The 22,571-nt window shown below is 42.6% G+C and overlaps 3 protein-coding genes across 12 annotated transcripts; 2 read left to right on the top strand and 1 right to left on the bottom strand.

The window, feature by feature from the left end:
• Positions 1 to 312: 312 nt before the first annotated feature.
• On the bottom strand, positions 313 to 4,873 carry LOC110520528 (uncharacterized). Of its 4 annotated transcripts, XM_090230313.1 has the most exons (3): positions 2,677 to 4,306; positions 1,388 to 1,463; positions 313 to 1,262 (listed from the first exon to the last, which is right to left on the bottom strand). In XM_090230313.1, the coding sequence occupies exons 1-3, from the start codon at positions 2,698 to 2,700 to the stop codon at positions 661 to 663; spliced, it is 702 nt and encodes a 233-aa protein (XP_090086439.1). In that variant the 5' UTR covers positions 2,701 to 4,306; the 3' UTR covers positions 313 to 660. The 4 variants fall into 4 exon arrangements, with proteins under 4 accessions (XP_090086439.1, XP_090086440.1, XP_090086442.1 ...); XM_090230314.1 differs by lacking the exons at positions 1,388 to 1,463; positions 2,677 to 4,306 and adding an exon at positions 4,565 to 4,873; XM_090230316.1 differs by lacking the exon at positions 1,388 to 1,463 and having other exon boundaries at positions 2,677 to 4,530.
• LOC110520527 (uncharacterized) lies at positions 3,184 to 11,568 on the top strand. Of its 7 annotated transcripts, none has more exons than XM_021597912.3 (8): positions 3,184 to 3,504; positions 7,368 to 7,474; positions 7,887 to 7,924; positions 8,057 to 8,121; positions 8,357 to 8,423; positions 8,594 to 8,791; positions 10,017 to 10,088; positions 10,811 to 11,568. In XM_021597912.3, the coding sequence occupies exons 1-8, from the start codon at positions 3,184 to 3,186 to the stop codon at positions 10,909 to 10,911; spliced, it is 969 nt and encodes a 322-aa protein (XP_021453587.3). In that variant the 3' UTR covers positions 10,912 to 11,568. The 7 variants fall into 7 exon arrangements, with proteins under 7 accessions (XP_021453587.3, XP_021453593.1, XP_021453591.3 ...); XM_021597918.3 differs by lacking the exon at positions 3,184 to 3,504 and adding an exon at positions 3,867 to 4,172; XM_021597916.3 differs by lacking the exon at positions 3,184 to 3,504 and adding an exon at positions 3,873 to 4,183.
• A 359-nt stretch (positions 11,569 to 11,927) lies between these two features.
• On the top strand, positions 11,928 to 22,571 carry LOC110520524 (uncharacterized). Its single transcript, XM_090230317.1, is given in 17 exon segments — positions 11,928 to 12,484; positions 16,513 to 16,617; positions 16,763 to 16,896; positions 17,414 to 17,448; positions 17,709 to 17,792; positions 17,972 to 18,045; positions 18,047 to 18,221; positions 18,341 to 18,426; positions 18,551 to 18,573; positions 18,783 to 18,853; positions 19,810 to 19,888; positions 20,102 to 20,127; positions 20,219 to 20,260; positions 20,444 to 20,545; positions 20,646 to 21,092; positions 21,187 to 21,258; positions 21,383 to 22,571. Coding segments are annotated over 17 exon segments (1,752 nt in total). The 5' UTR covers positions 11,928 to 12,364; the 3' UTR covers positions 21,460 to 22,571.

Genomic DNA, 22,571 nt, shown 5'->3' with positions numbered 1-22,571 from the left:
GCTCGTGTTCTTGACATGTGTCACATTTACATATCATTCTTGGTGTACAGATGCACTGTGTTTATGCATATATTAGTCCAATAACAAAGTCGTCTGTTTCCAAAATAGAATACAGCATTCCTTTTCTCCATATGAAGTTTAGTCAGACTATTGTTTTGTAACTAATTACAGAATACATTTCTTTACAATAATTAGTAAAGCCCGAGACACCTTAGAAGCGTAGACATATGAAAACAGCATATAATGAATGAGTGTACTGGACAATTTTTTGGTGCCTCTTCATTAGCATTATAAATAACAATATATTCGGAATTGTATGTATTGATCAGACATTTATTTGATCATTTACAAATTAGGCCAGCACAACCGAAATATTGATCAACATAAATGATGATGAGACATCATTTGACATTTAAGGAATATATTAGAGCCATATGCCTTATATGGGCACCCGGCCACCCAACAGTGTGCAGGACCCTTTGACTCATACAATTTGTAACACTGCTCTCCTGTCCGAATGCTTGAAGAAACAATACAAAGCAACAAAGTGTGATGTCATCACGTAAACGTGATTTATTTTGACTTTAGAAAACTCAACCACCTACAGAGATTGATGGGGACCAGCATACCCCACTTCAATCAAGCAGGCTTCAGTCACCCTCAAGATTGACGTGGGAGACAAATAGCTATGCCCGCCTCCTTGTCAGGCCTCTCACACTGGGCCAACAGGGGTCCTGGGATGCATAGGTCAGACCTCTCACACTGGGCCGACAGGCGTCCTGGGATGCATAGGTCAGGCCTCTCACACTGGGCCGACAGGCGTCCTGGGATGCATAGGTCAGGCCTCTCACACTGGGCCGACAGGGGTCCTGGGATGCATAGGTCAAGCCTCTCACACTGGGCTGACAGGGGTCCTGGGATGCATAGGTCAGGCCTCTCACACTGGGCTGACAGGGGTCCTGGGATGCATAGGTCAGGCCTCTCACACTGGGCTGACAGGGGTCCTGGGATGCATAGGTCAGGCCTCTCACACTGGGCTGACAGGGGTCCTGGGATGCATAGGTCAGGCCTCTCACACTGGGCTGACAGGGGTCCTGGGATGCATAGGTCAGGCCTCTCACACTGGGCTGACAGGGGTCCTGGGATGCATAGGTCAGGCCTCTCACACTGGGCTGACAGGGGTCCTGGGATGCACAGCTTCCACATATGCGGTGGTCGATCAAGGATGACCTTGAGGTGATCCAGGAGCCCATCTCTGTAGCCTGTAATATTTTGTTAAAAAGGGAAATGTTCGTTAAATGGATAGTGAATTGTATTTATTTACTGTTCTGAGTTATGACAGCATCAATTCATTGATGTAGTGTTCTACAATGTGTTTTTGAAGTACCCGGTCTTGTTGTACTGTAGGCCTGTGTCAATGTTACAATTCTGTCACCCCCAAGATTCATGGTTCCTTTGATTGTCTAGAAATAGACAAGACTCTTTATTTATTTGAATAGAAAGTTATTGTAAATAAAAAGATTATGAATGCAAGGAATGTAAAGTATACCTTGTTTAGCTTTTCATATTGTTGCTCTGAGTGTTACCAGTCACCTCAAACATGTGACCATGGAAGTAACCAGTATGACCTATGGTAGGCCTATGACTATCTTATTGCCTGTTGGACAGTGAGGGGTAACTGTGTATTTGAAAGCTGCCTGTTGGACAGTGAGGAGTTACTGTGTATTTGAAAGCTGCCTGTTGGACAGTGAGGAGTTACTGTGTATTTGAAAGCTGCCTGTTGGACAGTGAGGAGTTACTGTGTATTTGAAAGCTGCCTGTTGGACAGTGAGGAGTTACTGTGTATTTGAAAGCTGCCTGTTGGACAGTGAGGAGTTACTGTGTATTAGAAAGCTGCCTGTTGGACAGTGAGGTTTTCAGGGGAAAGGTAAATTGGGTTAGGTTGAATTAGCTGTATCCCTGAAAACATTTGGTTGATGGCAGGGTGACTATAGGTTAATTGGGCAATAAAAAGTTGATGTGACTAAAATTAACTTCATTGGCTGAATCCCTCCTGGTGATCAAGAGGGATCAGCCTGTTGTGAAGAAGAAAATTGACTACTTCAAATGGATATAGTGTCTGACAGTATTGAGGCTATATTGGCACAGATACAAAGATGAGTCCTCTCGCTCTACGGGCTTTCTCCTAATGCAAATGTGCAGCCAATTAGCAGTGTTCACTTTAGATATAATGCCAGCAGCCACTTGTTGATTGACAGCTCTAATGCAGTTCCACCTCCAACATAACCACTATGCGGATATCGGCTAAAGCAGATATGATTGAATAGAGCATTAAGGGCTGGATTAAAATCTTATCGCCCAAGTATCGAAACACCTGCGTTAACATTTAAAGGTAGTTTCCGATTGAGCCTACATATGTTGTGTTTACCCGTGAATGCCGTCTCCGTGACAATGGGAACATTGCTATTAATTTTCAATCATGCGGATCTTCGGCGCTACAGGTTGAATAGAGCCCTTGCTCTCAAACTCTAGGCGGCGTTCTGCCTTTTCCCGATTTACGTTTACTATGTTACGTCTAGTCTGAGACCATTGTCTTGTCTCCCTTGTAATACAGCTTTCGAAACATATGGCCCTTATAGCGAGAAAGAATACTTAAAATAAAAAAAGTACACTTACTGTAGCAGATTTGAATAGATCCATCCAACGAAACTGCACTTCCAGAGTAGGCGTTCGGGGGGCACGCTAGACAGCTAATTAGCACCGTTCTCCGTTAAAGTGCTGTAACATGGCGATATGCCCGTGGGGGGACACTACCCATGCCCACTACCCACCCACTACCTACTACATTTGTATCAATTCAACTTTTTGTTTTCTAGCTGATAAAGATAATGTCCTTATGCTTCCAAAACTGTACCACATGTGATGCGTGTTAATGTTCAGACCAGGCATCTGGGCTCTTAAAACTCCCCCTACAAAATAAGCCTTTGTCCAATGACTAGTGTAATATAATGCAACTGAGAGTCAAGGGCTAATAGAGCTCTAGATCAACCAAAGTGCTCAAATTAATACTGTAAAGTGTGTGTATTGAATCTTATCGGGTTTTGTATTGCTTGTAAATGTAATTCTAGAATGCGTATAGAAGCCTACAGCTAAACTATTATTCGCTACGGTAGTTTACATCACATGCAGCGCGCAGACACAGTGAAAACAACCCACAGGATAACCCTACCCGCACAGCCAGAGAAGACCGAAAAAATGGAAAGCAAAAAACATACCACAGAAAACCAGAATTTGACCCAAAAGATAAAAAATAGGGAGCTCAGAATCGTGAAAAACAGGGCACGAGTTAAATCAAATGTATGGGATCATTTTGGAGTAATCGTTAACGCTGACAAACAACATGTGGATGGATTCGCTGCATGCAAAAAGTGCAAGCGGGTGTTAGCCTATGACAGCCATAGAACAGGCACTTCCAGCTTGAAAAAACACATTGAGAAATGCACGGTAAGACGTCTATTGATTGCACAGTAGCAAATTGTAGTGCAAAACGTGGAGCTTAAAATGCGCAGCAGGAAGGACAAAGGTGGTTAGCTCGGGTTGTGGCCGTCGGTTCAATTCCACATGGTTCGGGTTGGGGTAGCAGTCTTTCCTAATGGCGGTTTGCAGTCGGGTCCGATAGATCAGTTTGTGCGGTTATGATTTTTATTTTATTTTGGGGGGCTCAAATTTGACTCGTTTATGTGCGTGTGAGAATTAAAATAAAATGCGTGCTATTGTCAAGCAGAATGCTTGATTTATTATTTTCAAAATGTTGCTTTTGTATGTCTCGGCTATGTGGAGTGGTGAAAACGTTTACCTTTAATCCCAGACATGCGCAATGAAATGTCGCAGATCCAGACTGCAGTTGAGATAGCTCAAACTATCCTTCCATTACACTAAGAACCAGCAGTTGTGAGATATGGAATGTAGAAGCAGTGACCGTAAAAAACATAGAAGTCACACGTGGAGATATTTCAATGAAATATCTTCCGAAAGTGTGACATGCAAGCTGTGTGCGGCTGTTCTGAAGCGGACGAGCGGTAGCACAACATCAACGTTAAGCCATTTAGAAAGGATCCATCTGTCTCTAAAACATATCAACACGCAGCGAGAGCTGATGGCGACCGTTCGAGGTAAGAGTCCTGTAAGTGTTTTAATTCTTAGGCAAACTCATAAAATAAGTGTGATATCTGGACTGGTCAAAGACAAGTTTCTCTTCTAGCTCCGCTTGTAGGCCTACCGTAATTATTCAGAGGTTGCCATAAATTCAGAATGCGTCATTAGTTTTGATCCCAAGTGCAGTTAATACGGTAAATATGCGACGTTTGGTCATTCGAGAGGAAGAAGCGTAAGTGAAAGGGATTACGCCGCACAAAATGTGTCCACGAAAATAAAACCACAAGTGGGATTTTTGTATGGAGGTCAGTGATCCTGATCTTGCCTGTATATTTGAGGATATGTATTTCCATTGTTAGTGGTCACTCGACTATCTTGTCGAAATAATATAAAATCTTTGGTCACTCACACCAGAGAGGAAGCGAGAGGGTTCATTCCCGTCAAAATCTGTCCGCTCATTTGTTCTCTTCATTCACAATGTCTACACCAAGTTCACCCAGCTTTGGTTCAGCTGTGTGGCACAGCTTCGACAGAATAGAAGCGGCACTGGCAAAATGTAAACACTGCGACCGGAATATCAGATGTAAAGGAGGTAGCACCAGTGGCATGAAAAGGCATTTAGAGTCTCGGCATCAGGTAAACTGGACCTCCGAAAAGGACTAACGTTACCAGAACAAATTTGAGACCTCCGTCTTTTCTGACGCTGTGCTGGTAACCAGACAAAAGCAATGGAGCGATAGATATTGGAGCGCCCAAGATATCGCAGGTATAAAAGAGTCGGCACTAAATAGCTATACATTTTCTGATGTTAAGAGCTATATTTGAGACGACCAATGAAGTTCTTGGAGTTATATTATATTAATTCATGACTAATCTATCGATTCAATAATCATGCGCACATTTCCGTTACATGGATTTGCGGATATCCGCTTGTAATGCCAGCCGGGAAAAGTATATATTTTGCTATCTAACCGGTTATTCTTATCGATTTGACCTTCGGTTAAAATCGCACTCTAAATAGTGTTTTTTAACTTGCTAATTTGGCTAGTGCAGCAGAGATCTAAAGGAAAGGTTTTGACTAGATAAAAGCTGTCACAACATAAAACGGAAGCGATGTGACGTGCTCAAAGTAGCACATCTTAGAAGTATTTCACCAGAAAAGGCATTGATATGTGTATATGTCGGCTTTGCAAAGCAATACTCCGATACAACAACGGCAGCATGTTAAACCACATCAAATACAAGCACCCAGCCACCGTAACAGAAGCTTTGGGTCGCAAATCAAAAACGACCGTCGGGGTAAATTATCAAGTTATTATTATTATCATCATCCACCATGTTAGTTTGTCCATTGGATATTAGTACATGTTATTAGCGTGCCGGTAAAACTGAAATGAAACGCTGTCTCAAATAACCGCCTAACTGTCCCTTTTAATAGTCGACATACCCTAGTTCAACCATTTAAAATAGGCTACTCTAATCAGTCCAATCCCGATTTAAAAGGCAAATACAGTTTAGCGGTATTGTTAGGTGACTTTAGGACCATGTGGACGCCTAGAAACATGAGGAAAGGCTATTTGTACAGCTAGATGGGTTAGTTAGTTGACTACATCACCAACAATGGGCAGAAGTCCTTATTTTGTGTTTCTGGATGGCCAGATTGCTAGCATCAATGAACTCTGTGTGGGGAATCATAGCTTGCTCATTTCTGCCAGTTTTATCTCGTTCTTGATACCATAATATTGCAACATTTTGCTAGCTACGTAACCATCGCTCCCGTGTGGCACAGTAGTCTAAGGCACTACATCTCGATGCTAGAGACACACCCTGGTTCGATTGGGAGTCCCATGGGGCGGTGCACAATTGGCCCAGGGTCGTCTGGGTTAGAGTTTGGCCAGGGTAGGCTGTCATTGTAAATAAGAATATGTTTTTAACTGACTTTCCTAGTTAAATAAATAAAACCAACAACTAACAATGTAAATGAGACAAGTGCTCATTGTGCAAGTGTATTTGTTTTCAATAAACATTGGAGACAAAATAAAGTTCACATGTTTTCGACAATTTAAGCCAACCCCGTCGGTTTTGCCCCATAGTTACTATACAACCAACTATGGCTGGCTGGCTTTATGGAGAGTAGGGTTCGCCAACTATTTTTCATTGAGATCAGCTATTGGTGCTTTGATTTGTCGCTATGTGACATTTTGCCAATGCTGCGATGACGTCACACCACCAATTTTCCTTGCTGCAGTCCCCGCCGAAGTGTTTTAGTAGATGACTTTGGCTAAGTAACTGCTGTTTGATGTGACATGAATCTAAACTAGTTTTAATCCCGGTGCTGAGCGAGTTCATAGCATCTAATTATTGTGTGACATGTTGTCGAATGTTAAATCCCATATTGACTGAGGTGAATGAAGCTACAGCAAGGTGATAATGGCTGGAGTCCATTTTGTATGTTTTTACTGTGCTCTAAATTATATTTGGTAGGGGGGTAAAAGTAAATAAAAGGGTCAATTAGATGTCTGTCTCTAATACGCGGCGGGTGTGTTCAGTGATTAAAGTAAATAAATGCCCGGGCTATTCATGAAAGTTTTACGGGTAGTCTATAAAACCACCCAACAAAATCTTCAGGGACAACGTGTACAATTTTAAAACAAAAAAACAGCTCAACCACTTGTTTTGGTATACGTCTGGTGGGCGACGATATACTGAACAAAAATATAAACACCTCGTGCAACGATTTTACTGAGTTACAGTTCATATAAGTAACTATTTTTTAGGCCCTAATCTATGGATTTCACATGGCTATGCAGGTGTGGTGTTGTGACAACTGCACATGTTAGTGGCCTTTCATTGTCCCCACCTGTGTAATGATCATGCTGTTTAATCAGCTTCTTGATATGCCACATCTGTATGGTAGATGGACTATCTTGATAAAGTAGAAATGCTTACTAACAGATGTAAACAAATTTGTGCACAAAAATTGAGAGAAATAAGCTTTTTGTGCATAAGGAAAATAGATTTTTAAAAAAAATTGGCTCATGAAACATGGCAGCATCACTTTACATGTTGCATTTTATATTTGTGTTCAGCGCGTTGTGCTCGCTAGTGCTTTCTGCTGCATAAATTCACATGGTTAATAGCCAATCTGATTTGGAACATGACATACCATCATGTGTTTTGTTAATGGTTATGTGGTATGAATGATTTTTCAGTCGTTGAAGTACAGCAAAAGAGAAGCTGCAATAAAGGAAGAGAAGACGCTGTCCAAGAAGAGCACACATGAGGATGAGGAGCCACACCCTAAAAGAGGGATGTCAAAGTGGGTACTTTAATTGACTTTTACCAGGTTGGTGTCATTGAGATGAAACATCTATTTTGCAAGAGACCCGGCCAAAATGGCAGCACACAAAACATGTACAGCAAAGCGCAAAGCACTGCAGTTTAATAATGTCAGTTTACTCATTGGTTTTGGTAGGAGGGGTTCAACTAGGAGTCAACACATTGACAGCGCCACAATTCAGTGGATCATGTTTATTGGAAGTTTAAACAATGGTAACACGTTTGTGTAGGCCTACTGTATTAGATTGTCAGAGACCATAATCAAATCTGACAGACTAGTTATATATTTAGTTTGATTTTAGTTTTTTTTTTTAATGGCCAAGCCTTTGCCAGACTGTACATTGTGTTCTAATGGTTTAACTTTGTATTTCTGTGTTCTTAACATCCCCCAGGCAAGAACCCAATACTTTAGAGGTAGCTTTGACAGAAGGTTGGTTTCTGTTGTTGTATTAAGTTTCAATCCAAGATGTCCTGTGTAGTCAAATATGTGGACTTTCAGATTGTCTCATAAGAAGAATATTGTGGATTATGTCTCTCATATACTGATTATTTTATGCTGTAGGTGGAGCTCCCGAGCAGTTTGAGTTTCAGTATGGACTTGAGGGACCAGCATTTGAGAATGGGGAGGTGAGTTGGGAAAGCGTTGCTCAAATGAGTAAGTTTTCTTTTACTCTTGTAGTTAGCTGCAGTTAGCCTGGGTGCCAGTCCATTTCTGTTATCATTCAACTTCTTGTCACTCCATAAATGATGCTTGGCATGACAGAGTGGCATGATGGCACAAACAGATCTGGGACCAGGCTAAGCTCCAGCACCTTTGCTCCTCATTTCTTCTACTCAAACCTCTTCCTTTCTGTCTGGGCAGTCCTCCAAGAGCCATCTGTCCATCATCAAAGTAGAACAACTGGACTCCCTCCTCCCAGACCAAACAGGTGTGTGTGGGGAGTTGGGACTACAGTGAATGTATGCACTAAACTAAACAGTGAAGCAAGTGAAAATAATTTGCGGTAGCATTTGGACTATGATTGATTTACCTACATATTTATATATCCAATGTACACTCAACAGGAGTTGACTCTTCCCCTTTCTGTTCCATCCCCAGACTCCAGCTGTGGTTCAGGGTCACCTGGGGATTCGGGGCCTCCTGGCTCATCTGGTTCTGGGTCCAATACTAGTCTGGCTTCACATTTTTTCAAGAAGTGCCACCAGGCAGGCTGCACACAATTCATCTTCTCTGAGTTCGCCTCCCGCCTCAGCATCATCACTGAGAGGATTGCATCCCAGCAGGCCAGCGAGGAAGGTGAGACTGAACACGAGGAATAAAAGGACACTAAATGGAATGATACGGATGACTCCTTATAGATAAAACGGTTTGGTACCGTTGTCGGCTAACTAAACTGGAGCATGCACGTTTTCAAAGTGCACTTGTCAACTGTAATACTGCTCCTTGTTGGAAGTGTGCTTGTAATACATTTTCATGTTAGTGTCAGTATAGGGGTATAATTCTCGCTTGGGGGTGCGAGAGGTCCCGGGTTCAAATCTCGGATGAGCCCCCATTGTTACGTACGTCTCTTGGAGGAGGGAACAACTCCCTGTGGAGTGAAAGAGGTATGTGATTGTAGGTGCGGGTAACGATGACAGAGGCAGAGAATATTACCGTTAACAGGGATTTTTTTCCCTTAACACGGTAAATATGGGGAAAAGGGGCTGGATGGAACCAAAGCAAAGAAAGTTAGTCCTACCTACCTGTTCTTAACGCCACCTGGCGCGCTAACCAAAATACAGGGGGTGGTCCACACAGGTATTACCTAGTGTGCATAGACAGTGAATATACTACGGGTTATGCATACCCGCAGGCCTCTTGCCTAAACACTCCCTAGGTGCCTTCCCCTTCCCCCCTGGGAACAAAAACAGAATAATTACTCATGTAAAGTGAACAATTTCAATAATCAAAAACACTTAAGTCCTTTTGGCATATGTAACCGATGTGAAATGGATAGCTAGTTAGCGGGGTGCGCTCTAATAGCTTTTCAATCGGTGACGTCACTCGCTCTGAGACCTTGAAGTAGTAGTTCCCCTTGCTCTGCATGGGCAGCGGTTTTTGTGAAGCGATGGGTAACGATGCTTCGTGGGTGTCAGTTGTTGATGTGTGCAGAGGGTACCTGGTTCGAGCCCAGGTAGGGGAGGAGGAAAGGGGCGTTAGCTAAACTGTTACACATACCTCAGAAGTTACGGCTACAAAATACTTTACAACTAATTTACCAGACTAACAACCAACACAGGACATACAAAGAAGCTCTCTCCTAACAAAGGAACACTGGCTTTTCAAGCTGCAGAAGGAGTCGGTAATTGCAGACAGCTGAATCCCCTGACAAGAGGGCAGGGTCAGAGCTCCAATCTGCAATGGGGGCCGGCCAATCAGCTGCTTGGAATTCAGGAAGCCAGCCTGAAACACACACATACAAACCCACAACACAGAAACTGGGGAATGTAACAATATCAACCTAAATTTCCTGTGTTCACAGATTTCAACCTCACCCTGAAAGTGCTGGAGGCCTCTGGGATGCTGCCAGAGATCTTTACCAAAAGAGATCAAGGTAAAGTATTTTAACATCCCCAAAATGTTTTGCTTGTCAGCAATCAAGTTTTCAAGATGTGAATCTTTCAAAGGGGATGTTTTCTATATTTTGAAAGTTACATATCTTGAAAAATTGATTGCTGACAAGTAAATCATTTGGGGACTATGTCAACAATGGACTAATGAAACAAATACCAGAAAGTTTTTGGGTGGAATTTTCCTTTAAGGACAAAAGACACACACTTTGTGGTGCATGGAATAAAGTCCCCATAAGTTAGCTCCTCATCGGAATTCTGGTTCGGAAGTACAAGTAACCTTGCCTGACACCTGAAGAATATCTTCCCGAGCTAATTCCTAGGTGTAACGGATGTGAAACGGCTAGCTTAGTTAGCGGTGTGCGCTAAATAGCGTTTCAATCGGTGACGTCACCTGCTCTGAGACCTTGAAGTAGTGGTTCCCCTTGCTCTGCAAGGGCCGCGGCTTTTGTGGAGCGATGGGTAACGATGCTTCGTGGGTGACTGTTGTTGTGTGCAGTGGGTCCCTAGTTCGCGCCCGGGTATGGGCGAGGGGACGGTCTAAAGTTATACTGTTACATAGGCTTAAGCTCGAAGTCATGTGGCATGCAGGAGACCCTCCGGGCTCGTACCCTGATCGGTCACACCCACTGGCCAGTAGTCAGACAGAGCCCAGAGAACTGCTGTCACCTTGATGCCCTATTTTTTTTTTTCTCCCATTTTCCAGAAATGGAGAAGAGACTGAGGGAGCTACAGAGAGAGACTGTAGCGGTGAGGACTGCCAGGTCTGCAATGAGAGATGCTTGCGTCATGAGCTTCACCTCATGACGGAGCACCGCTGAATATCAAAGCAGTTTTATAAGGTGTTATAACCAGGGCCTGGGTTTTCTGACAACTTGACTGAACTAGGAAGGTATAGGACCTGGAGTTTTCCCTGGTCCAATCCCCTCGTCAGAAAAAACAGGTCCTCCTTTTAACCAAAATGTAAATATTTCAAACCTTTTGTATTTGACATTTTTCTACCCGTGTTCAAACTTGAACTCTGACATTTTTCTACCCGTGTTCAAACTTGAACTCTGACATTTGACTCTATCTGAACTGACATTTGAATGCAGTTTTTCACCCTGGCCACTAACTTGAGTGGCATGTTATACCTTAAATTGGTAATATAATCTTTTGACAGACATTGGTTCTGAGGTTATTGGTGATGTTTTTATGTTAGTAGGTGATCCTTAGTCTACCCCTCTGTACTGTATGTTATATGCTCACTAACCCTTAACAGACTTACTATATCCTAATATACTGAATGTGCAAATTAGTCTATTTTGTGACGGTTACTATGTCCACTAGTACTATAAGAAATTATTTAGAATACACTAATATAGTATACTTGAGAGTAAAGTTGAGACCTGTGACGTTCTGAGAATGAATTAAACTTATGTAAATGGTTTGATTATTTCATATTAAAAAATGTCTTGAACTTGACTTTATTTGATTTGTTTTTTTTTTACAGTAAATGCTTCTGCACATGCTCTACAGTGGAAAGGGAGAAAACAACTGAGTGGCAGAGGATTTCTCAGAATGTATTGTCATACCAGGGTTCCAACTTTTCTGAGAAACATATTTAAACATTTTCATTGTTTGACATGAAACACCCGGATATGAGCTCCAATTGATTTTAATTTAAATATGTTCAACTATTCATAAGCTTAAGAGACACGTGATGGTAACAAAAGTCAGCAAGGTTTGAAATGAACCGCAGACCACGTGTGGTCGTGTGTGCCAGCGGTTTGCTGATATCGTGAACAGAGTGCCCCATGGTGGCGGTGGGGTGATGGTACACCATTGCATTTTATCGATGGAAATTTGGATGCACATAAAGACCATGAGATCCTTTTCTTTTAGGGCGTCTTTGACCAACAGATGCATATCTGTATTCCCAGTCACGTGAAATCCATAGATTAGGACCTAATTTATTTATTTCAATAGACTGATTTCCTCATTAACTTAGTAAAATCTTAAACATTGTTGCGTTTGTATTTTTGTTAAGTACGATTCCTGACGTTTACTGTAGTTGGCAATGCACAATGCCCTCTTGCACCCCCCAAGTAGAATGAAACCAAAACCACACAGATACTTGCCTCGACAACATTTCTGAAGAAGCGAAACCGGATGCCCAGCCAACACGGAATTTCTTAGTGGCAGACTGGCGGAGGTTGGCGCGAACAATTATCTGATTTGGGGAAGTTGTTGCGAAAGATAATACACGAACACCAGCAGGATGGGTACCGATCAACATGGCAAGAAAGTCCAATGCGTACTTTGTCTAACGTCCGCGGAAAATCGGACAACTGGACCGTTATCAACGAAAGGTTATATCACCGCTCATCAGAACTGTTTGGTAAGATTAAAAGCTCTATTGCTGCGACCTGTTATTGAAACTACACGGATAATTTCGCTTTGGTTGATTTTGGTGCTGATAGGCTAGCAAAGAACTAAAAGGAGTTAACAGGGTTTTCCAAACTCAGTCCTCTTGACCCCAAGGGGTGCACGTTTGCGTTTTTGCGCCAGCACTCGAGATCCCCAATGGATCGTTTTTGTGTATTCCCTAGCACTACACAGCTGATTTAAAGTAATCATCAAGATTTTATCATTTGAATCAGCTGTGTAGTGTTAGGGCGTGCACCCCTTGGGGTCCAGAGGACCGAGTTTGGGAAACACTGAGCTAACAAGCTATGGTGGACAGTGGGGCCACAGGGTTTCTAAACCCAGAGATGCAACATCGCGAGAGTTCCGGGAACGTTAGCAGAATTTACCGGTTTAGGAAGGCAATTGGGTGTGTTAGTAAATTCACTCTAGAGTGCGCTCTGAACGAAAGCTCTGAATTTACGAACGACCAGAGCGCACTCTAGAGTGAATTTACTAACACACCCAATTGCCTTCCTAAACCGGTAAGTTCCGCAAACTTCTCAATCCTAAAGTCCATTTACATTTTTGTAAAAAAAAATATTTAAAAAACTTAATATCGAAGGAGTCCCTTTGATTTGACAGCGTGCACATGCGCAAGACGACCGTTATGCCTTTGCTAGACAACTTCGCCATGACAATGCCTACGAGTGTGATCGAGGGTTTTCTATTGGAGGAGCAGTTTTAGCCCATCTTCATACTGCACTGTTTTTGGTGGGGCTCTATTTGGGCTTGGTTACGATAGGAGACCACTAAAGAAGAGACAACCTTTACAAATTAGATAGGCTTCTCAATGCAGTTAGCCCTAGGCAAAGGTCTTCTCTGGCCTAGGTTGGAGATGTGGGCCAGTTATTTGGGGGTAAATACTGAACGATTAACCGACATATTTAGTTGTTATTAAACAACTAAGTAACGGACGTCGATTAAATTACTTGAATTCCATTTAGTTCGTCTTTTTTTTTTTTTGTGATCCCAACTCGCCTTTTCTCTAGAGAAATCAACTCAAGAACCATGTGGGACGCTGAGCGAAAGGGAGTTTTCATTAAGCAAATAATTAAGCAAATATTCAACCTAGTTCAGCGCAAACGTAATAATTAACTACAATGACCATAATCCATTGGGCCTGTTTTTTCCCGTTTCGTAATTAGTTCAACAGCCACAAAATCATAAATCTCTCCTACTACATTAGGTTGGATGCACGTAGACCGCATGAGAGAGGAATGTACACAACAACGACGAGGTAGAGGGATAAGTATTCCTCGTCGTCTTTGAAGAACGAGTCAAATGATATTGTCAGACAACTCTGCAGCTAGCCTAGCTAAATAGGATAACTGAAGACAGGACAGTATGGGGAGTACAGAGAAAGTTAAAATCAAATTTGATCTGTCAAATGCGCCAAAAACAACAGGTGTACCTTACCATGAAATGCATACTTAAAAGCTCTTGATCAACAATGCAGTTTCAAGAAAATAGATTTAAGAAAATAAACTAAAGTAAAACAATAACGAGGCTATATATAACCTTAGGGGTTACCTGTACCGAGTCAATGTGGTGTCAATGTAAATAGTCCAGTTGGCCATTTGATGATTTGTTCAGCACTCTTATGGCTTGGAGGTAGAAGGAGCCTTTTGGACCCAGACTTGGAGCTCCAGTCCCGCTTGCCATGCAGTAGCAGAGAGAACAGTTTCACTTGGGTGGCTGAAGTCGAACATTTATTTGGTCTTTCCTCTGACACCGACTAGCATAGAGGCCCTGGATGTCAGGAAGCTTGGCCCCAGTGATGTACTGGGCGGTACGCACTACCCTCTGAGGCGCCCTATGGTCGGATGCTGAACAGTTTACATACCAGGTGTAGATGCAACCTGCCAGGATGCCTTCAATGGTGCAGCTGTATAACTTTTTGAGGATCTGGGGACCCATGCCAAATGTTTTCAGTCTGCTGAGGGGTAATAGACATTGTCATGCCCTCTTCACGACTGTCTTGGTGTGTTTTGACCATGATAGTTTGTTGGTGATGTTGACACCAAGGAACTTGAAGCTCTCGACCTGCTCCTCTACAGCCCTGTTGATGTTAATGGGGGCCTGTTCGGCCCTCCTTTTTCTGTTGTCCACGATTAGCTCTTTTGTCTTGCTCACATTGAGGGAGAGGTTGTTGTCCTGGCACCACACTTCCAGCCTAAAGGCTGTCTCATCGTTGTCGGTGATCAGGCCTACCACCGTTGTGTTGTCAGCAAACTTAATGATGGTGTTTGAGTCGTGCTTGGCCACGCAGTTCTGGGTGAACAGGGAGTACAGGAGGGGACTAAGCACGCACCCCTGAGGGGCCCCTGTGTTGAGGATCAGCATGGCAGATGTGTTGTTGCCTCCCCTTACCACCTGGGTGCGGCCCTTCAGGAAGTACAAGATCCAGTTGCAGAGGGAGGTGTTCAGTCCCAGGGTCTTTATCTTAGTAATGAGCTTTGTGGGCACAATGGTGTTGAACGCTGAGCTATAGTCAATGAACAGCATTCACACATAGGTGTTCCTTTTGTCCAGGTGGGAAAGGGCAGTTTGGAGTACAATTGAGATTGCGTCATCTGTGGATCTGTTGGGGCGGTATGCGAATTGGAGTGAGTCTAGGGTTTCTGGGATGATGGTGTTGATGTGAGCCATGACCAGCCTTTCAAAGCACTTCATGGCTACAGACGTGAGTGCGACGGGGCGGTAGTCATTTAGGCATGTTACCTTGGTGTTCTTGGGCACAGGGACTATGGTGGTCTTCTTGAAACATGTAGGTATTACAGACTCGGTCAGGGAGAGGTTGAACATGTCAGTGAAGACACTTGCCAGTTGGTCCGCGCTTTGAGTACACATCCTGGTAATCCTTTTGGCCCCGCGACCTTGCGAATGTTGACCTGGCTAAATTTCTTGCTCACATCGGCTACGGAGAGCTGTTTGGCTGCTACTGTCTGAGCAGAGATGAGATGACTTTAAGGAATTCAAAATAATAAAGTAATCAAATAAAAACAAAGTAATATATAAAACTGAAACATTCTATTATTTCATAGTCATTTCCTAATCTATTTATGTCGACCCCAGGGTTTCCCCAAACTCAGTCCTGGGTGTCCCCCAACTGCTCCCCAGTGGCATAGCGGTCTCAGGCACTGCATCTCAGTGCTACAGACCCTGGTTTGATCCCTTGCAGTATCACAACTGGCCGTGATCGGGAGTCTCATAGGGCAGTGCACAATTGGCCCAGCATCGCCCGGGTTGGGGGGGGGGGGTTGGCTGGGGTAGGCCGTCATTGTAAATAAGAATATGTGCTTAACTGTCTTGCCTAGTTAAATAAAGGTTAAATAAATAAAAAAAATTGTGCTGAGCGATTACAGTGCTTTTCTAGGTCGTTTTGGTTAGACCAGAGTTTCCCAAACTGGGTCCTGGGGCCCCCACCAGGTGCACGTTTAGTTATTTGCCCTAGCACCACACAGCTGATTCAAATAACCAACTATGACCGAGTTTGGAAACCCTGCATTAAGGGAAAAATATACTCGTCAGCAGAGCGGAGAGAGAATCCCCCACCCCAAAACATCTTCCCGCGGCCATGCATTCCTTATTAGTTTAGTACAACTATCATACCCACTCAGAACCCCCAAAATAACATGCATGGCCGCCCAAAAATAACATCCATTGTTTGTTTGTAAACAATTAAATTGTAAACAAACACTGAATGGCTTCAAAACATGGTTAAAACTAATGTTGATCTCATGGATGGTCAGTCTTCCCATCCACAGCTCTGTGAATTTGATTGTTTACCTAACGTTTAGACCTATTATGTGTTTTATTTGTATTTTTAGCGGGGGAGATACGTGTTATGTAACCACTCAAATTCATAGATGCAAGGACTGACCATCTATGATAATCCCAGATTGTTGTTTGAATCCTAGATTGCCCCTTTAAATCTGCTCTGTGTTGTCTGAATTGCAGCTGTATTCATCAGGGATTATTTGCAAGAATACGCCAGAGTTTGACGACTTGTTTGGTTTCTCTGTGGAAGACGTCCTTAAGGAGTTGAAAAGGGGAAACAGACTGGTGAGGTTATTTTATTGTTTCCTTTGGTTGTTTGAAGGAATTAAGTCTGTTTTCGTCAGATCAACTAGTTATGTATGATGTTTAGTTATCTAATGTAGCCATTACAAAACAAACTGTTGCTTACAGTACCTTTTCTCCTCCCCAGATTTGTCACAGATGTAAGAAGAAGGGTGCCACGGTGGGATGTGAGGTGAAACGCTGTAAGAAGTCCTACCACTACCCCTGCGCTGTGCGAGATGGGGCCCAAAATGTCGATGACCACACAGAAGAGAAGTTTACGTAAGTGCGAGGCACAACGTCTTTTCTTTCTAAACAACTGGGAAATATATTTTTCAACTTCATTGCAAATGAGAGGTGGTTCTCACTTACCAACTTAAAGGGATACTTCAGGATTTTGGCAATGAAGCCCTTTATTTATTTAGTTGAAATGTTGCAGGATGAATTATTTTGAGATGCACCATCTTGTTTTCAAGTGTCCAAATGAAAAAGCAAAACAAACAAACAATAATTATCTACTTCCCCAGAGTCAGATTAACGTGTGGATGCCATTTTTATCTCTCTGCGTGCAGGTGGAAGGAAGTTGCATACTAGGGTTAGCGCAATGCGCTACCATAGACTTTCAGTCATTGCGCTAATGATAATTAGCATTGACTCACGAAACTACCTCTAGTTTCCTTCATACTGGATGCAGAGACATACAAATGGCATCCATGAGTTCATCTGACTCTGGGGAAGTACATAAAGGTCATGAGCATGTTATTAAATGGGTCTCTATGACTGTCTCTGTGTTTTACAGGTTGTACTGTCTGAAGCATCATCTGGCGATAGCAGGTGAGTTAGCTGGTTCATGCCTGTAGGCTACCTGAGTAACTGTTACTATAGTAGTAGACATCAATGAATTTGTTTATCCCAATATCCATCTGGTTGTGTTTAGTTGATTTAAATACCTATTCGTCCATCAGGGCAAATCTTCCTGTCTTTGTACACAAACACACAGCCTCTGCCGGTCCAGCTGGCAGTTCCAGCAAAAAGCTGTAAGTTAGAGGTTTTTCTTTAAATTGTTAATGAGGGATGTTTCTGTCTCAACACAGCAACCAATGAAACAGTGAGTAGAGCTTTGTCTACCAACGGTGATTCAGACACAACGATGAACAACAACGGAGAAACGTCACCCAAGGTCTGTATTCCACTGACTGTACTGTAGTAACACACATACAGGACCATTGTGGAATGGATAGTTAATAGCTAGGCCTTTATATGACTGATTACCTGGTCACCATCATTGAACCACATCATCCAGCTAAATTCTGAGAAGCAAAAACAAATAAATGAATTCATTTCCATTCCCATTTCCAACTGTTTTGTCTGGTCTGTGAGAGGAAAGAGGAAAGCCTCAGTCTAGAGCACATCGATAGTGGCATTGTCAAGTGAGTATGAGGAGGCGTTTTTCATTCCAAAACAACATCTTTGCTCCTTAATTTCTATCATTAATGTCAGTACAGTGCTTTATTATTACGTTGTGAGAGCCTGGCATGTCTGTCTTTGTCACTTAGGTTGTATTCTAAAAAAGCATAAACCACAGTTGTTGCAGAAAGAGCTGAAAGGTGAGTCATTTGTCTCCATTGACTCACATCAACATAGACTTGACTTCTCCTTTGGTTGTGTTTCCCTGTAGTTTAAAGATCAGATTTATCATGTAGAAATGTCTGTTTCAATTGTAAAGGACTTGTTGATGCAGTGGCAGGACCCTCATCTTACCATAGTGACTCCAACGTGTCTAGTAAACGACGACAGAAACAAACACCCAAGGTGTGTATTTAGCTGTTGAGAATGGATGTGTCTTCAGTTAAGAAAGTCATGGAATATGCTCATGTAATCATATATGATAATATCATAGTGAACCGTAATCTCTTTGCTTTTGCTGTTGGAACAGAGACGGTTGAGCTGCTCTAGCACGTAAGTATGGAATTGATGTATGCATGTTGAAGTTGGGTGGTCTGTTTCTTTGATGCTGACCTGCCCTGTTCTGTTTCGCTTTTTGAGTGCATGTAGCTTTATTAACATTCTTTGCTGTCAAAAAAAGTGAAATATGTAAATATGTCTCTTTAATTCTCTGGACACTATTTTTCTGAACACTGTGCAAGTTGTTACTTTTTCTGTCACAGACCGGAAGTGAAATCATCAAAAAAGTCCAGAAAGTGGAGCAAGAGTATTCAGAACGATTTCTCAAACTCAGGTTACTTTATTTTTCCAGTAGGCTCCCTTTTCATTATCTTGATTGTTGTCGATTTATATTTATACTGAACAAAAATGTAAATGCAACATACAGCAATTTCAAACATTTTTCTGAGTTACAGTTCATATAAGGAAATCAGTCAATTGAAATCAGTTCATTAGGCCCTAATCTATGGATTTCACATGACTGGTCAGGGGTGTAGCCATGGGTGGGCCTGGGCCTTAGGCCCCCCCACTGGGGAGCCAGGCCCAGCCAATCAGAATGAGTTTTTTTCCCAGAAAAGGGCTTTATTACAGACAGAAATACTCCTCAGTTTCATCAGCTGTCCGGTGGCTGGTCTCAAACAATCCCACAGGTGATGAAGCCAGATGTGGAGGTCCAGGGCTGGCGTGGTTACATGGGGGCTGAGGTTGTGAGGCCGGTTGGATGTACTGCCAAGTTCTCTAAAATGACGTTGGAGGGGGCTTATGATAGGGAATTAACATTAAATTCTCTGGCAACAGCTCTTGTGGACATTCCTGCAGTCAGCATGCCAATTGCACACTCCCTCAAAACTTGCTACAGTGCTACAGAGACGCTTGCGAAAATGCTACAGAGACATCTGTAGTATTGTGTTGTGTGACAAAACTGCACATTTTAGTGGCCTTTTATTGTCCCCAGCACAAGCTGCACCTGTGTAATGATCATGCTGTTTAATCAGCTTCTTGATATACCACACCTGTCCGCTGGATGGATTATCTTGGCAAAAGAGAAATGCTCAATAACAGGGATGTAAACACATTTGTGCAAGAAATATGAGAGAAATAAGCTTTTTGTGTGTATGGAACATTTATGGGATCTTTTATCTCGAGAAACACTTTACATGTTGCATTTATATTTTTGTTCAATATACAGTAGTTTTTACAAAGACGAGTGATGCATTGCATTGATTAGTATTTGTGTATGTTCTGTAACAGACGGAGTTGTGAATGGAATTGACATGGAGTTAGCCCCTTTGGAGTCTGATCTAGAAGACAGTGTGTTCTCTGAACACAGGTAATGATGATGGTGCTCCAGTCTGGTATCAATAAAACTACTGTTTAGTCTGATGGGTATGAAAACCCAATCATGACACATGTTATCTTTTCAGTGTTGAGGCGGTTCCTGTGTACGCCAAATATTCTAGAAAGGGGGGAGGGAGATAAAAGTTGCCTGCCTCTGTATTGTACAGTGACGTTAGAAAAATAATATTGCTCTCTTACATCCCAGAAATCATGCTGAGGCTCTCACCAGAGGTAAAACATGTCAGGGTACACGCACACAGCATATTGCCAGGAGGTTTACTATCAAACCTGATAATAACAAAACCACTGTGGTTTTCCTCAGGATGTCAGCCAGAACCTGAACACAGAGACGATAGCGATGGGGACAGTCATAGACTCAGTGAGTTACACAACTCTGACTATTCTTGTCCAACACTTCCTGTGGCATTACTGTGTCTCTATCCTGGTCCTAAACTATTGGTTTGATAATTACTGTGTCTCTATCCTGGTCCTAAACTATTGGTTTGATCATTACTGTCTATCCTGGTACTAAACTATTGGTTTGATCATTACTGTATCTCTATACTGGATGCTGAGTCTCAGAGTCTGTTGCTGCCTGTGATGCTGTGTGGTGTGTCTGAAGAACCCTCTCAGGACACAAACCTCGCAGGTAACTACTCACCTTCTATACTCCTTACTATCCCTACTTATCAGTTTAGTCTTGGAAAAGCTTTGATAATGCAGACATTTTTTGTTCTCTCTCCTCTCAGTGTGCAGCTCTCAGCCGTGTTCTGCGGCTAGTCCTGGTTCACCTGTCCTCTCTGGTCGACAGGGCAGCTCTCTCACACTTGGTCCCATCTCATCTGTCCACTCTGGTCGACAGGGCAGCTCTCTCACACTTGGTCCCATCTCATCTGTCCACTCTGGTCCACTCAATGTCACCAACACACCTACTCGTACCAGTCCACCAGTCTCACCTGTCCCGCCTGATTACTGTTTCACCCCTGTGTCCTCTCCACACTCTGTATCCAATCGTCCCCTGGCTGGGCCCGGAGGCCTGGGTTCACCTATTGGTTCTGGCTCTGACTCTGCAGCCAGCAGAGTGTTCTGGAGAAGGTGTAACGAAGCAGGCTGTACACAGTCCATCTTCACCACCTTCTTTTCTGACATGGTCAGCATCTCCAATAGGATCCTGTCGGATAAGGCCAGTCAGGAGGGTGAGTGGCACGGTTGGGTTGTATAAAATAAAACCAGATGAATCCATGTTGGGAGCATATTATCAGAATCGGTGACTTTGTTTCTCGCTCTCAGATTATGATCTCTCTCTGAGAGTGATGGAGGCTTCTGGAAAATTATCACAGATGCTCTCAGAGCAGGAGAGAGGTGAGAATTGGTGGTTTAATTATTGGTGTACAGGAGTTTTCATAGCATTGTGTGAATGTTAAGGCTTCTTATTATTTTAAAGCTTGTGAAATCTAAATCGAATGTATTCTCCCCCTTTGTTCAGAGTTTAAGAAGAAGCAAATGGAGTTACAGAGCGCTACGGCAGCCATACGGGATGCCAGGTCAGCCCTGAAGAGATAAGCAGCCCTGCCAGGTCAACTACAACCCCCATAATCCACCTTCCCTCATTCAGTTCATTGGCATCACAAGATTTTATGGGGTGCATTATGCAGCCATATTGAGAATTTGATTTCACAATAGTTTTCACGTAGATCCACTTTCTTACCTTGTCAATATTATAATCCCCCCCAAAAAGTACTGTTGTTGTTTATACTGTATGTTCAAACTCCGAGACCGAGAACCAATTATGAAACAAGAGGCTGCCATTTTGCTTGCCAGTAACAAAGGATGTTTTACCTTTAAACAATATATATTTTTATGAATAGATCCCAAAAATGGTTGCTATTGTGTTGATAGCAAGTATACAAAACATTAAGAACAGCTTCTCTTTCCATGCCATAGACTGACCAGGTGAATCCAGGTGAAAGCTATAATCCCTTATTGATGTCACTTGTTAAATCCACTTCAATCAGTGTAGATGAAGGGGAGGAGACCAGTTAAAGAAGGATGTTTTAGCCTTGTGACATGGATTGTGTATGTGTGCCATTCAGAGGGTAAATGGACATGGCAAACAATTTAAGTGCCTTTAAACGGGTAACCACCCAAATGACAGCCAGCCAATCATACTGGTTTGTGTCAAGAACTGCCACATTGCTGGGTTTTTCACACTCAAAACACTTTCCCGTGTGTATCAAGAATGGTCAACCACCCAAAGGACAGCCAGCTTTACACTACTATGGAGTCAATATGGGCCAACATCCCTGTGAAACTCTTTTGACACCTTGTAGAGTCCATGCCCTGATGAATTGAGGCTGTTCTGAGAGCAAAGGGGGGTGCAACTCAATATTGTGTTCCAAATGTTTAGTGTACTCAGCGTATATTTGTATGTGAAATTGTTGCATTGCGTATTACCTCAAAGCATTCATTTCAATCATTTTTATATCCCGGACTGAAATTTGACATCTTCTGTACCTAGAACTTCTTATAATCTACATGATTAGGGTTTAGAGTTATTCCTAAATCCTATGAGTAGGAACAACTTGCATGTGTCTAATTGCTCATCCACTTCTTTTAACTGCACTGTTACATGTTTTCACACTTTTTATTCATTCGGTAATAAATGAAGAACCAAA

The sequence above is a fragment of the Oncorhynchus mykiss genome, chromosome 3 (genome assembly GCF_057628025.1).
Source record: "Oncorhynchus mykiss isolate SJ-2025 chromosome 3, ASM5762802v1, whole genome shotgun sequence".
Classification (NCBI taxonomy): Eukaryota; Metazoa; Chordata; class Actinopteri; order Salmoniformes; family Salmonidae; genus Oncorhynchus; species Oncorhynchus mykiss.
This window is presented reverse-complemented; position numbering and strand designations above follow the sequence as displayed.